The sequence below is a fragment of the Anomaloglossus baeobatrachus genome, chromosome 4 (genome assembly GCF_048569485.1).
Source record: "Anomaloglossus baeobatrachus isolate aAnoBae1 chromosome 4, aAnoBae1.hap1, whole genome shotgun sequence".
Lineage (NCBI taxonomy): Eukaryota > Metazoa > Chordata > Amphibia > Anura > Aromobatidae > Anomaloglossus > Anomaloglossus baeobatrachus.
The window spans coordinates 124,462,976-124,478,990 of record NC_134356.1 but is presented as its reverse complement, the minus strand read 5'-3'; the positions used below and the strand labels follow the sequence as shown (position 1 = coordinate 124,478,990).

Here is a 16,015-nt window from a genome sequence, read left to right as displayed (position 1 = left end):
CAGATTACATTTCTAAAAGATTTCCGCAATATTTTACAGTGTAAATCTTCAGAGCAAAAATTAGTATTAGTGCTGACAATATGCTAGTACGTATATGGCACTCATACTATGCATATGGTGCCGATATAGGTCACATCATAAAGACCCTACTATGGATAAGACCGTACATAAATGCAAAATTAAGCAACTTTATTGACCAACAGACAGAAACATAAAGAACATACCACACGGAATCCATACAAGGCAAGACAAAAGGAAGAATGGGCAGGATAGTTAGAGACCCAAGGGATGGCAGAATGCAGGTAGACATGCATGAGGAAATGATTAGCAAGTTAACAAAGTGTATATATGAATATAAAGAAGGTCCACTAGTCTAAGGTGGATGATACCGGTAATTATAAGAAGGCGCAACTGTGTATGTAATATAGTATAGAATCAGTACTCCTAAATGAAGATAGCAATGCTTGACATCCAACAGCTATAAAGTGGTCACTGTAATCACACAAAGTAGAAAAAAAGTACCAAAGTAAGATTGTTTAAATGAAATGTTTCAACATGGTCAAGTACATGGTGCCAACCAAACTAAAGGGTAGGACTCCTGAGATCTCAGTAGCCAGACACCCACCGATCTAGTAATTATCTTGTGGATAACCTATTCAGTTATCTGATTAGGACAAATTATTATAGGATAGGTGATAACTTGTTGATTGTTGCAACTGCTGAGAATTGCTCCACTTGGCAGAATGGGGCAGTTTTATCCCAGCTAGAGTGGAGAGACACTGTGCATGTGCAACCCGTGCTCTATTCATTGCCTATGGGGCTGCTAAGCGCTGCACTCAGCTTCTTGCCGTGGCCCCATACAAACTGAATGGAGTGATGCTTGAGCATATGATCTACAGCGCCAGTTTGTAACAGGGATGAGTGCCCAGTCAGGGATAACAATCCCCTGTCTACCAATCAGTGCGGGACTCTGTGGTAGGACACCCATCAGTCCGTAAGTTACCACATATTCTGCAGATAAGTAAGAACTTCTTTTCCAATGACAACCCTTTTATCTGTGTAATCTATAGAAATCTGACTTTTTTTTTTTTTTTTCATTATATGGGCAAAATGTATGCGGTCAGTATGGCTATGGCCCTGTTCATAGCATTGGTTGTAAGTAATACACATTTATCAAGGTTACATAGGTTGACAAAAAAATCTAGGGCCATCAAATTCAACCTTCCTCCTCCAATTATACATTTTTTGTCTCTCCTATAACCCATAATGTTGTGTACGGAGGACATCATCCAGCTCTTTTTTTAGAAGCTATTCTTATTTATGGGTTGTTAAAGGGGTTTTTTGGTTTATAATGTAATGATGTAAATGTGTTTGAGCTTTACCGTTTGAGAAGCCATGATGCGTCTGTCAAGCGCCATAGCCTGTTGGTGCGAATAATGGTGGAGATCGCATGGCTCGGACCCTGCAGATTACACATCATGTTATATCCAGTCAGGTGTTTTAAAGGATATGATATACAGCATGTTTCTCTAATGTAATTGGGATCAGTAATAAATTATGATGAGATGCATGCGCTCATGTACTGTATAACCATTGATGAGGAGTTTGTATGTATTGTACGGTAATATGTTTATTATTGTAACCTGGACGATACCACAATCACTGGCTCCTTTTTATGATTGTCTGTTTTATATTTTAGGCAGCAAATATGTCTCCTCCTTATCTGTGGATGACTGCTTTGGCATGGGGAAAATTGCCTATAATGATGGTGACTATTACCATACTGTCCTGTGGATGCAGGAAGCTCTGAAGCTGCTGGATGAGGGGGAAGAGTCCACCATATTTAAAGTAGATGTTCTTGACTACCTGAGTTACACGGTTTTCCAGCTGGGAGACATCCATAGGGCGGTCGAGTTGACAAGAAGGCTGCTAGCTCTAGGTGAGGAAACGCTCTTCAGTAGTATTCTGCCTATACCCTGGCTGCCTATAATTTCCCATGGCAAGGTTTCCGGTTTGCCAGGGGGCCACTTTACCTTTTGCCAGGGTTCAGCTATCTTATGTTGCCTATTGAAAATAATTCTCCTTTATCAGACCTTTTAATGGTTTCTGGTATTCTGGGAGGGTAGAAAAGTGTGACTCCCAGCTCATGAAAATAAATGTAGTAAACTGCAATGGATACTATGAGTGGTAACGTGAACAAAGCTTTCAAACGTGTTACCTATGATACAATCAATTGTTTAAATCTGTCTATGGCTATAAAGTCTAGAAAGGCACAAAGCCACAAGCTTCTGCTTTATTTCTTGCTGCCAGTAGAGGTTTTTTGGCACATAGTGTATTTCAACTGTCCTGAAGCAACAAAGCGCTAGTCTCTCAATGGATGGATAGCCACAGGTAGGAGCTTACCTCTAAGACATGTCACATCTCTATTAAAAAGACAGTGACCCTTTAATCTTAATTTACTGGATCCCACTAGACTTTCAGAACTAATCGCCATCCTCCTTTGATGATTTTCGGGGATGACCTGTCTGGAGCCATCCATGTATTCAGGCAAAATTTTGCACCTGCGCAGAGATGTTGCTGGCTCACGCTGGCGCACTTCACTCTGCTCTATTCTGGGCACAGATGAAAACATCGACGTGCGCGAGCCAGCGAGTTCTTTGCGCAGGCACAAAATTTTGCCCTGCGTTGTGAATGATGTTACCTGCATCAACCACATAGCCAGACAGAATCTCACTTCCAGCAATGGGAAGCAGGAAAACCGTGGCCAGCATGTGCATATTTATGTTTCGGCTCTGCCCGCAGTAGGTCAGAGCGAAGTGTGCCTGCACAAGCCGGCAATGTCTCTGCGCAGGTTTTGCTAGGCTACGAGGATAACACAGGCGACGTTTTCCACATTGCCGGGCAAAATCACGTACCTGTGCAGAGAACTCACCGGCTTGTTCAGGTGTACCTAAGTTTTGGCTCTGCTTAAGGTGCTAGTTTTAGTTTAGAACTCAAAATCTGGTGACAGGTTCCCTTAGAGCAGCAGGACTCAGCAGAATTTCTCATTGCTCAATGTCACGTGCTTGACAGTCCGGCACACCTTTTCCTCTGATGGACACCTTGCTACCAATGATCAATCTATATAGAGAGCCTGGTGTGAGCTGGGGCAGCTCTTAGCTCTGCTTCATGCTAAATCTCAAACTTCTGATTGTGTCAGATTGGATGCAATCTAAGTGATACATCGTTGGATTCAGAATCTCTTTTCGTACATCATGCTGCTCTCAGATGACGTTGCAAAATACTGCTGACAGATTCCATTTAAGGGCAACAACAAACTTTCTTTTTACGCTCCAAAGATATAGTTTAGATTGTGAGCCCTGACGGGGTCGGGACAGTGATGATTTTGTCTTTAAAGTGTTGGGGCATTAATGGCACTATACAAGTGAGTAAAATTCGATCTCCTTAACACATCACTCCTTTATTATATCATATGCTAGCTCCCTGACTTTGTGTACTTACAAGCTGAACCCACATCTATCCTGGGCAAAGATGGCTGGAAACCTGCTAAATGGCACTGTCAATCTTAGCCTTTTTTTTATAGCCATGATGGCCAGGTTTCTGCTGAAGACGTCCATGTCTATGATGGTACTCATGTGAATGTATTTTGTCTGATTGGCCAGGGAGTAATTATTATATTTGTGAGATGAAGGATTTTTTTCACTGGAATATGTATGACTGTATTTTATAGTTGGTATATTTTGTCTAGGGCCTGCATTTACTAGCAATCCTTGCTTGCTACAATTTTTGGAATTTTTGTCAATATTTCTACTTTATGAATATATAAAATAATTGAGCTTTTATTTACTCGTGTGAGGGAATCTTTCAATAGACTTGCCATAGCGATACGTAAATTAAGTTGAGCTCTTTAATACTATATGGTGCTTTTTGAACATCTTCAATATTTGTTGTGTGTATATGTATTATTCTGATTTTATTATGGTGTTTCTGTAGATTCCAGCCATGATCGTGCAGGAACAAATTTGAGATATTTTGAAAGGCTGCTGGAGAAACAGAAAACTGAAGTGAAGGATAACAAAACTGCCGAGAAGGAACCTCCCACCCCAAGTTCTGGTGTCTATGCCAGACCCTTGGACTACCTGCCAGAGCGGGACACTTATGAGGCCCTGTGCCGTGGAGAAGGAGTGAAAATGGTATCAGAAAATTGAAGTGTTCGATATGAAATGATTGTGTCATTTATTAATATGCTCTCATCTGATTATAACAGAAAGCTACCAGAATCACGCTAATTGATTCCTAGTTTTATTTGCTGTGTAAAGATACAATATACAGGTACTCAAAAAGAGCCTTCTTTTATAAGGTTCCTTGGACCCAGGCAGATTTTTTTATAGAAGAGCCTGGCATCAAGAGTTGTCATATTAACAGTAGGGATCACTCACTGATCGCTGCTTATCTGGTGTAATGGGGTTAGTGATCCTATTAGGACATTAAGGCCTTGTACACACGGCGAGAAAAACTGCGAGAGGAATGCGATAAAAAATCTCATTCCGCTCAGACCAATATTACTCTATGGGGCCGCTCCCATGAGCGATTATTTTCTCAGCATTAATCGGACCGAGAAAACAGTCGGGTGGAATACGATCCTGTTCTACTCGCACCCATGCAAGTCTATGGGGCGAGAGAAACATCACACTGCTCTCGCGTTATACTGGTGTAACAAGAGAGAAGTGCGATTCTTGCTTCAGCTGGCAACGGAGGAGATGGGGAGATAAATCCCTCCCTCCTCTCCGCAGCACCGGTCCTCCCCTCCACAACTGTGGTCTGATCGTATGATCGGACCACAGTTGAATGACACTCGCATGATGCTTGGCTCCTGCTTTGCTGCGAGCGTGTGCTGAGTGTCTTGCGAGCACTCACACAAATCCCCATGTGGCCTCAGCCTAACCCACGAGCTTTTTTGGTAGATTTCTGCAGTCTGTAAATGTTTTAGTAATAACTATTCCAACAGATTAAATTTTCTTCCTGCAAAGAGGCTCTTCAGGTTTCCATCATGGTGTTTGTCATTGTACCCCAAAGATAGTGCAGCATAAGTAATTGCATTTTTTTTTTGACTGAGACAAGAAGTTTGCTTCTTACTGAATCAAGAACATGCACCATTCCACTTCATCAAGATTGGCATGAACTATTCCGAACTTGAGGAATCAGGACCTTATGTGCTGTCAGTTAAAAAATTGTGAAATGGGCGGAAACCGTATGTAGTTTGTAGTATTTTACAATGCAATGCCCTCTTTCTTTGTCGCTCCATTGGGAGACCCAGACAATTGGGTGTATAGGCTATGCCTCCGGAGGCCGCACAAAGTATTACACTAAAAGTGTAAAGCCCCTCCCCTTCTGCGTATACACCCCCCGTGTTCCCACGGGCTCCTCAGTTTTTTGCTTTGTGGCATAGCTCCACAGCTTAGTCAGCAGCAGCTACTGACTATGTCGGATGGAAGAAAAGAGGGCCCATAACAGGGCCCCCAGCATGCTCCCTTCTCACCCCACTCTTGTCGGCGGTGTTGTTAAGGTTGAGGTATCCATTGCGGGTACGGAGGCTGGAGCCCACATGCTGTTTTCCTTCCCCATCCCCCTTAGGGCTCTGGGTGAAGTGGGATCCTATCGGTCTCCAGGCACATGAGACCGTGCTCCATCCACAGCTCCTGAGGACTCTGCTGGATAGGAGCCGAGTATCGTTCAGGGACATGGCCCTGCTACTTTGAGGTACTCTGTGTCCCCGTGGGGACCGCGCACAGCAACACTCCAGCATTGCTGGGTGTGCTAGTGCACCGGGGACCGCGGCGCTGACTGCGTTTGTGCCATTACACACTGCAGCGTCGCTGAGTGTGTTAGTGTATGGGGACTGCCGCGCTGACCGCCGCTGCCATTGTTATCACTGCGGCGCGGCTGGGACTGTTAGTGCGCCGGGGACTTCCGCGCCGACCGCGCTTATACGGCGGCCGCGCTGATAACTCGAGTCCCCGGCTTTTGCGGCCTAGTCTCTTTTTCTTCCCGCCCCCAGCCCTGCCAGTCAGGTGAAGGGCGGGACGCTGTACAGGACGGCAGCACTGAGGGCTGGAGCATGCTTTGCATACTCCACCCCCCTCACTGTGCACAGTGGGGCACCAGTTCCCGCACTTTCTGGGTCACGCCCACGGCTCCCTCCTCTCCTCAGGACGCCGGCAGCCATTCCTGTCAGCTCCCCTGACGCTGCAGAGGGGAGACAAGCTCTGAGGGACCCAGGCAGGGATGCTGGTGGCCACACAACCGCTTTAAGCGGGCGGTAATCAGCACCTGAGGTGCTGGCCCCACTTGTGCTGAAGTGTAATTATAGATTATATGTTTATAGGCTATACTTTACACTGTATGGTGCACGGTGGATTTCTGGCTATATACCCTATTGTGTTGCTCAGGGGAGACAACAGCATGGCACCCACAAGAGGCAGGGGTGCCAAAACACAGGCTTACTATGCTGCCTGCGCCGCATGTACGACCTCGCTACCGGCAGGTTCCACTGACCCTCATTGTGTGCACTGCTCGGCCCCTGTGGCACTTGCTCAGCCAGAGCCTCTGCTAAGGGGGGCCCAGGGGGAACCACCAGCTAACACTGTCCAGGTGACAGGGACGGAGTTTGCAGTTTTTACTGACAGACTTTCTGAAACTATAGCTAAGATTCTAGAAGCCTTGCAGTTCAGACCGGTATCTCAGACCATGGGCACTGTGGAATCATTGCCCCCTGGTTCCCCTCAGTTGGAACAACAATGTTCCCCCGGGGTGTCTCATAGATCCCAGGGTGAGGTCTCTGACACGGACCGCAGCCCCAGACCGCCTAAGCGAGCTCGCTGGGAAATCCCCTCGACCTCATCACATTGTTCAGGGTCTCAGAAGGGGGACTCTCTGTATGATGAAGGGGAGGTAGCTGATCAGGATTCGGATCCTGAGGCCGCTCTCAACCTTGATACTCCTGATGGTGACGCCATAGTGAATGATCTTATCGCGTCCATACATCAAATGTTGGATATTTCTCCCTCGGCTCCTCCAGTGGAGGAGTCAGCCTCTCAGCAGGAGAAATTCCGTTTCAGGTTCCCCAAGCGTACAACGAGTATGTTTCTGGATCACTCCGACTTCAGAGAGACAGTCCAGAAACACCGAGTTTGTCCAGATAAGCGTTTTTTCCAAGCGCCTTAAGGATACACGTTATCCCTTCCCCCCGGACGTGGTCTAGGGCGGGACTCAGTGTCCCAAGGTGGATCCTCCAATCTCCAGACTGGCGGCTAGATCCATAGTTGCTGTTGAAGATGGGGCTTCACTCAAGGATGCCACTGACAGACAGATGGAGCTCTGGTTGAAATCCATCTATCAAGCTATCGACGCGTCTTTTGCTCCAGCATTCGCAGCCGTATGGGCACTCCAAGCTATTGCAGCGGGTCAAGCGCAAATTGACGCACTCACACGTACGTCTGCGCCGCAAGTGGCGTCCATAACTTCTCAAACGTCGGCATTTGCGTCCTACGCTATTAATGCTGTCCTGGACTCTGCGAGCCTACGGCGGTTGCAGCCGACAATTCGGTGGCAATACGCAGAGCCTTGTGGCTACGGGAATGGAAGGCAGATTCGGCTTCCAAAAAGTGCTTAACCGGTTTGCCATTTTCTGGCGACCGTTTGTTTGGTGAGAGGCTGGATGAAATCATCAAACAATCCATGGGAAAGGAAACATCCTTACCCCAGGCCAAACCAAAATTACCCCAACAGAGGAGGGGACAGTCGAGGTTTCGGTCCTTTCGGGGTGCGGGCAGGTCCCAATTCTCCTCGTACAAAAGGCCTCAGAAGGATCAGAGGAACTCCGATCCATGGCGGTCTAAGTCAGAGACATTCTGTCTCACGGTTACAGAATAGAGTTCGGCTCTCGTCCTCCGACTCGATTTTTCATAGACGATCTGCTGGTCAAGGCTCCCTCTCAAGAGGCATGCCAGCACAGCCTCACCGCGACTCTGGAGACTCTCCAGAGTTTCGGGTGGATCATCAATTTTCCAAAGTCAAATCTGACACCGGCCCAATCGCTGGCATATCTTGGCATGGAGTTTCATACCCTCTCAGCGATAGTGAAGCTTCCGCTGAACAAGCAGCGCTCACTGCAGACGGGGGTGCAATCTCTCCTTCAAGGTCAATCACACCCCTTGAGGCGCCTCATGCACTTCCTGGGGAAGATGGTGGCAGCAATGGAGGCAGTCCCGTTCGCGCAGTTTCTCCTGCGTCCTCTTCATTGGGACATCCTACGCAAATGGGACAGGAAGCCGACGTCCCTCGACAGGAACGTCTCCCTCTCTCAGGCAACCAAAGCTTCCCTTCGGTGGTGGCTTCATCCCACTTCATTATCGAAGGGGAAATCCTTCCTACCCCCATCCTGGGCGGTGGTCACGACGGACGCGAGTCTGTCAGGGTGGGGAGCAGTTTTTTCTCCACCACAGGGCTCAGGGTACGTGGACTCGGCAAGAGTTCTCACTTCAGATCAATGTTCTGGAGATCAGGGCAGTGTATCTAGCCCTAAAAGCGTTCCAGCAGTGGCTGGAAGGCAAGCGGATCCGAATTCAGTCGGACAACTCCACAGCGGTGGCTTACATCAACCACCAATGAGGAACACGCAGTCGGCAAGCCTTCCAGGAGGTCCGGCGGATTTTGATGTGGGTGGAAGCCACGGCCTCCACCATCTCCGCAGTTCACATCCCGGGCGTGGAAAACTGGGAAGCAGATTTTCTCAGTTGCCAGGGCTTGGACGCAGGGGAATGGTCCCTTTACCCGGACGTGTTTCAGGAGATCTGTTGCCGCTGGGGGATGCCGGACGTCAACCTAATGGCGTCCCGGCACAACAACAAGGTCACGGCATTCATGGCACGTTCTCACGATCACAGAGCTCTGGCGGCAGAAGCCTTAGTTCAGGATTGGTCGCAGTTTCAACTCCCTTATGTGTTTCCTCCGCTGGCACTGTTGCCCAGAGTGTTACGCAAGATCAGGACCGACTGCCGCCGCGCCATCCTCGTCGCTCCAGACTGGCCGAGGAGGTCGTGGTACCCGGATCGGTGGCATCTCACGGTCGGCCAACCGTGGGCAATACCAGACCGACCAGACTTGCTGTCTCAAGGGCCGCTTTTCCATCTGAATTCTGCGGCCCTCAACCTGACTGTGTGGCCATTGAGTCCTGGATCTTAGCGTCTTCAGGATTATCTCAAGAGGTCATTGCCACTATGAGACAGGCTAGGAAACCAACGTCCGCCAAGATCTACCACAGGACGTGGAAAATATTCCTGTCATGGTGCTCTGATCAGGGTCTTTCTCCCTGGCCATTTGCCTTGCCCACTTTTCTGTCCTTTCTTCAGTCCGGATTGGAAAAGGGTTTGTTGCTTGGCTCCCTTAAGGGACAAGTCTTTGCGCTCTCTGTGTTTTTTCAGAAGCGCTTGGCCAGACTTCCACAGGTACGCACGTTCCTGCAGGGGGTTTGTCACATCGTCCCTCCTTACAAACGTCCGTTGGAACCCTGAGATCTGAACAGGGTGCTGATGGTTCTTCAGAAACCACCGTTCGAGCCAATAAGGGATATTTCTCTCGCACGCCTTTCGCAGAAAGTGGTTTTCCTAGTAGCAGTCACTTCACTTCGGAGAGTGTCTGAGCTAGCAGCATTATCATGCAAAGCCCCTTTCCTGGTGTTTCACCAGGACAAGGTGGTTCTGCGCCCGGTTCCGGAATTTTTACCTAAGGTGGTATCCCCTTTTCATCTCAATCAGGATATCTCCTTACCCTCTTTTTGCCCTCATCCAATTCACCAATGTGAAAAGGATTTGCACTTGTTAGATCTGGTGAGAGCACTCAAACTCTACATTTCTCGTACGGCGCCCCTGCGCCGCTCGGATGCACTTTGTCCTTGTCGCTGGCCAGCGTAAAGGGTCACAGGCTTCCAAATCAACCCTGGCTCGGTGGATCAAGGAACCAATTCTCGAAGCTTACCATTCTGCTGGGCTTCCGGTTCCCTCAGGGCTGAAGGCCCATTCTACCAGAGACGTGGGTGCGTCCTGGGCTTTGAGGCACCAGGCTACGGCTCAACAGGTGTGTCAGGCGGCTACCTGGTCGAACCTGCACATTTTCACGAAACACTATCGGGTGCATACCTATGCTTCGGCGGATGCCAGCCTAGGTAGGCGAGTCCTTCAGGCGGCGGTTGCCCACCTGTAGGACGGAGCCGTTACGGCTCTATTATGAGGTATTATTTACCCACCCAGGGACTGCTTTTGGACGTCCCAATTGTCTGGGTCTCCCAATGGAGCGACAAAGAAGAAGGGAATTTTGTTTACTTACCGTAAATTCCTTTTCTTCTAGCTCCAATTGGGAGACCCAGCACCCGCCCCTGTTTTTTTGTGTACACATGTTGTTCATGTTGAATGGTTTCAGTTCTCCGATATTCCTTCGGATTGAATTTACTTTAAACCAGTTTATAATTTTTTTCCTCCTTCTTGCTTTTGCACCAAAACTGAGGAGCCCGTGGGAGCACGGGGGGTGTATACGCAGAAGGGGAGGGGCTTTACACTTTTAGTGTAATACTTTGTGCGGCCTCCGGAGGCATAGCCTATACACCCAATTGTCTGGGTCTCCCAATTGGAGCTAGAAGAAAAGGAATTTACGGTAAGTAAACAAAATTCCCTTCTTTTATCACTCCTTTTTGACTAAGCTTGCATGCAATGCTCTTTCTGATTTTTAGTTACACTATCATTATATCTGGTCTTATTTGCAGACTCCCAGGAGAGAGAAGAGACTCTTTTGTCGGTATCATGATGGATTCCGGAATCCTCTTCTCCTTTTGAGACCTATTAAGGAAGAAGATGAGTGGGATAGTCCACGTATTGTGCGTTACCTAGATGTTTTATCCAATGATGAAATCGAGAAAATTAAAGAGCTGGCTAAGCCAAAAGTAAGTGAACATGATTTTCTTGCACTGCAAAGCATAATGAAAACTCATAAAAACATAAGAGTATAAATTAAACAACAAAGGACAAGTCACAGGTTTATTTTTAAAAAGAACATTAAATACAGAATTGGACAAAAAAATGTAAAAATATCCCAGCAATTCTTCTCTTAATCTCTTTTCCTTTTGATCCGATTTTAAACAGCTGTATTACATATTTATAGGCTTATTTCCATCTCTGCCTTTTATGAGTCATATGGGAGCAATTGCTTCTTGGTCCTGGGCACTGGAGGCAGTGTTACGAGAACACGTGGATTGGAAATCCAAGGCTGCAATCACAATTGTTCATGCATTTAGAGCCCAAACATTCCCGGCTTGCTCAGTGCCTTGGCACTGGTTTGTGCCTCTTTCACTGTGTATTGTATGTGGAAGGGTAAAGTCAGGTTCACATCACGCTTTAGCCACACAGAAAAACGGGATTCAGGTGTATCTTCCTACTGGCCACTTGGGTTGCATGAAGCATGCTTTCTGTCTGACCCCCCGCCCCCTCTTCGTCAGTGTCCACGTTTTTGAGGTGGTCACAAAACCGCTGACTGCTACGTTATTGTGGACTCAAAAATGCAGACACAACGGAAGAAGAGATCATACAAAGCACAAAATGACAGTCTGCTTCATTTAACTCAGTAGCCCCTTTGTCAGATTAAAGACCCGATTACAGCCACAAATGTTAGTGAAAAATATGCAAACCTGGCCTAAAAACTGTCTCTTAGAACAATCTGTCACAGCCCTCTTTAATTATCATATACTGTATGTTAAACGCATGGGGTTTTTTCTTTTCTTTTTTTTTTTTTTCATGTGGGAGACCAGGGTGATTAAAAGTCTGACAGCTGGTGTTTTTCAAAACATCCATTGGATGAATTTAATTGGTGCCAACTTTATTTTGGTGCTGTGGCAATCTGGGTAATATATCAGGATGCTGTGATTTGTCCAAAATCACAGCTGCCATCAAGCCTTGGGTTGGTAATGGAGATGTGTCTATCAGACCCTTCCCATTGCCAACCCTTTAAGTCAATAGAAAAAAAATGCACACCCAAAAAAATCATTTGTTAAATAATAAAAAAACACCCTCTTTCACCAATTTATTAACCCCCGTAAAACACCCCCTGCTATGATTCAGGGACCGAAAAGGATCAAAAAATGCGGAATCCCAAAAAGGTAACATAGTGACTGGAAACTTAACAGACTGCAGACCTAATCCTGACACACAACTAGACGTAGCCGTGGGACGAGCCTACGATGACCTGGACGCCTCAACAAAGCCGGAGAACTAAATAATCTCACAGAGATATAAGAAAGCTAATCTGCCTTGGAGCAGTCCCCAAAGATAGATGGCCCCCCACATGTAAAAGCTACAGTGATGTAGAAAAACACAATACAAAGCCAGAAAACACAGATTCAGCAAAGGTGAGGCCCAAACTATCTTTATAGGAAAGAGCAACTGTCTGCAGCCGTAAAAACCCTAATATATACCAGCACTTCTGATATGGAAAAATCCTGAGGTCACCCAACCTCTCCCCCACTGTATCAACACTCTGATGTTACTGGGATCCAAAAACACTAATACAGATGAGGGACTGAATTAATACTAAGCATGACAAACACAATACCTTGCAGAATCATGGAGCGAAGTATACAGACACTCCCAGGAGGGAATGATCCCATTCCATCAAGAACTCCACACAGACAAAATAGGAATCAAGCCTTAGTATCAAAGCAGAAAAAACAGCAAGAAAGTGGAAAACAAAAAGCAGAGGTACAAAGATCACTTATCTGAGAGGAGTTCTGGTAGTGAGCAAAGCTAGTTACAGAATGTCCTTAACACACAGGAGACCTTGACCACCGGCAAGTAACAAGAGAAAACTACTCGGTTAAATAGCCCAATCTGACCCTGATTGCCTGTCCTCCCACAGGTGTGTGGCTTTCATGCCACACATCAACTGCACTGACCATAAGAGGGAGCCCCAAACTGGAAAACGTATTCACAACAACCCCCACAGGTGTGACGTAATCCACATGACGTCCCACGGCGAACTCTCTCATGCTACATCCAGAAGCTGCAGTGATGGAAAACGTGATTGATCACTTCAGCTCCTAGAATTCACTATGGGCAGCGGGGGACCCTGCTGTGAGAAGTGGTGACATCAGCCAGTCACCAGAGTTCACAGCCATTTTCTTATGGTACCAAGTATAACCACCGGTGAACCCACTGCCGGATTGCTGGACACTGCGGCACAGCAGTGCGGAAATCAGGTCACCGGAGTTCGCAATCTGGCTCCCCACTGCCTTCAGTCAACTCAGTTGAAACCACTGCAGGGTTGTCTGACCTCTGTATGGCTGTGATCTGCAATTCGACACTCCAGCAAACTGGCAGCGAGGTTCAACGTATTCACTGAGACAAGCAGGGGAGCCCCCTTCGAGTGGGAACTCTGGGTGAACTGACTTTCAGACTGTTGGATTGCAGGAGAGGCCCGGAAACCTTAAAGGAACGCTAGTAAGAGTTCACAGCCTCCAGGTGTCCCAACAGCTGGGAACTCAAGGACACTTAAAGGCTCTTTTTGAAGACTCCTATAAAGTTTCCAGGCCTCACAGCTTCCACGAGACCCGGTGGCTGGGAGCTTTCGTAACCTGCTGCTCTCGGTGAACTCTGTTGAACCCCCTGCCGGATTGTCAAACTCTTATTGCGGGATACTACTTGCACAACAGTCTGGCAATGGGTTCAACTGAGTTTGAGGACAGCGGGGTAGCCCCCGAGTTTGCACTCCGGTGACCTGACTGCTTTATTGCCGGACTGCTTTGCCGCCGTATCCTGCAATCCGGCAGCAGGTTCACCAGTGGTCACACTTATCATGGAAACTGAGCTGTGAACGCTGGTGACCTGACTGACGTCACCACTTCTCAGTCAGGTCCTCGCTGTGTTGTGTCCTAGGAGCTGCAGTGATTGTTTGCGTTTTCCATCACTGCATCTTCTGTAGGTAGCAGAGCTGGGATCGTTGTGGGATGTGTGGATAATGTCGGACCTGTTGGGGTGGTTTTAGGGTTAATAAATTGGTGAAAGAGGTTTTTTTTGTTGTTTAAAATAGAGGACTTTTTCTTTTTTTTTTTTTTTTTTTTTTTTCCTTTTACTTACAGGGTTGGTAATGAGGGGTCTCATAAACACCTCTCCATTACCAACCCAAGGCTTGATGAGAGCTGTGATTTTTGACAATCAAAGCTGACCTGAACCCTATATGTTACCCCGATTGATACCACACGAGCAATCGGCATGAGCTGGGTAAAGCGCCATAATTGGCTCATCTAATGGATACACCAATCATGCAGTGGGTGTGGGCTATTTTTAGGCTCAGGAGGGCCCAATAACCATGGACCTTCCCAGCCTGAGAATAGCATCCCCAGCTGCCTCCTTTACTTGTGGTGGTTATCACAATAGTTGGAGAGCCACAAATCTCATTTATATATTATTTTTTTTATTTTTTTATTTTAATACTGCACCCGCCCATCACATTAATGCCAGTGGTAAAGATGGCTACAGCATTTCTGTGATTGGCAGTCAACCCCAGCATGTGTAGTGGAAATCGGGCACCAAACATGTGGGCAGGGACTTTAAACGCAAGAGGCGAAGAGCAACATACTCGACGAGTAGCGAATGTCACGAATACCTTTTTAATATTCTTGCAAGTAACAAATAGTGCTGAATATATTCCCTCATCACTAATAGACAAATAAGTTATTTATGACATATGGCTCTGTGATGGATTCCCCACCAAAAATACACAGTAAATTTCAGTACAAGGACAGTGATTGGAAATTCATAGCATATAGCAGATTTTTATTTAAATCTGAATGTTATAAGTGTTTCACATGTGATCGCAACAAATCTACTGCAAAATGTCCATGCAAGACCAGAGCAATTCAAGATAAGTAATGTATTTAAAGAGTCATTCATCAATTTTATATTTTTGAACATATTTGTCTGTTAAATCTTGTTGTTCTAGTATAGAGTAACTTTTTGAATGAAATGTATAGTATAGAGACTGAAGAGACAAATCAGACAAATCCAGTTTCCTTGTCTGTTTTCAGAGGCAACTTTTCCTCGTGTATGTGGAAAGCACAAGCCTTTCATTTACAGATTAAGGAAATTAAAAGCCAAAAAAAGTAGATGGAAGAAAGACTCATAATATGGAAAGAATAAAAATAAAATGGCAGAGACACTGATCTAACTTAACCCAAACTGAATTTCATATTTTATTTGGCAGAAATGTTCTGGCGTCTAAAAGTTCATCACAAGGCACTAGAATCGTTCCACGTCAGCTGAAGTGTGGAATACACACAGTGCTAATGACTGTGGTAGTAGCCCTCTCTCACACTCCCATTTCCCTACACTTCTTTTAGAAGGCGTTCATATGGTTCTATAGATAGGTTTTTAATTCTTCAGAATAACCGTTTGGCTAGGTTGATGTCAAGGGTTCTCCAGGGCTGGAAAAATCACCAAATAATTCTTCAAACAGTTTTATACCAGTTTGAAATGTTGCAAAAAATGTTTGCATCTCATAGTTGTGCAAAAGTATTGCGACTTTTGGTGTTTTTTTGACATTGCTGGCCAGCTGTGCCTACTTTTCAAAAAGTAAGTATAGCTCACCAAATAGGGTATGGATGAACCCTGACAAAATGTCATTCACACCATTAAAGGGTATAAAATTACCCACAATTTTTGGATAGAAATAGAGCAAATCTAGTATCTGTGTGCCAAAGAACTAAGTAAAATATAACTTTTTATTAGATAATTAAAAGATAAAAAGCACACTGACAAACAAATGAGCCTGTAATGAAACAATAGATTTAACTGCTCTACTGGCCACTGTCTCTCCCCTGATGAGTGTAACGAAACGCTTCTGGAGGTCCAGGAGCTCTGATGACTGAGGTCAGAGGGTTGCCACTAAGGCTATATGCACACGCTGTGTTTTTTTGACG

The 16,015-nt window shown here is 46.1% G+C and overlaps 1 protein-coding gene across 6 annotated transcripts in view; it reads left to right on the top strand.

Annotated features, from left to right (window-relative positions):
* Positions 1 to 16,015, top strand: part of P4HA2 (prolyl 4-hydroxylase subunit alpha 2) — a 125,838-nt gene that overhangs the window by 51,470 nt on the left and 58,353 nt on the right. For all 6 annotated transcript variants that reach the window (XM_075344534.1, XM_075344535.1, XM_075344530.1 and 3 more), the window contains 3 exons: positions 1,700 to 1,939; positions 3,994 to 4,193; positions 10,817 to 10,993. In XM_075344534.1, the coding sequence (XP_075200649.1) occupies positions 1,700 to 1,939; positions 3,994 to 4,193; positions 10,817 to 10,993 (617 nt within the window). The remainder of the gene's footprint in view (positions 1 to 1,699; positions 1,940 to 3,993; positions 4,194 to 10,816; positions 10,994 to 16,015) is intronic.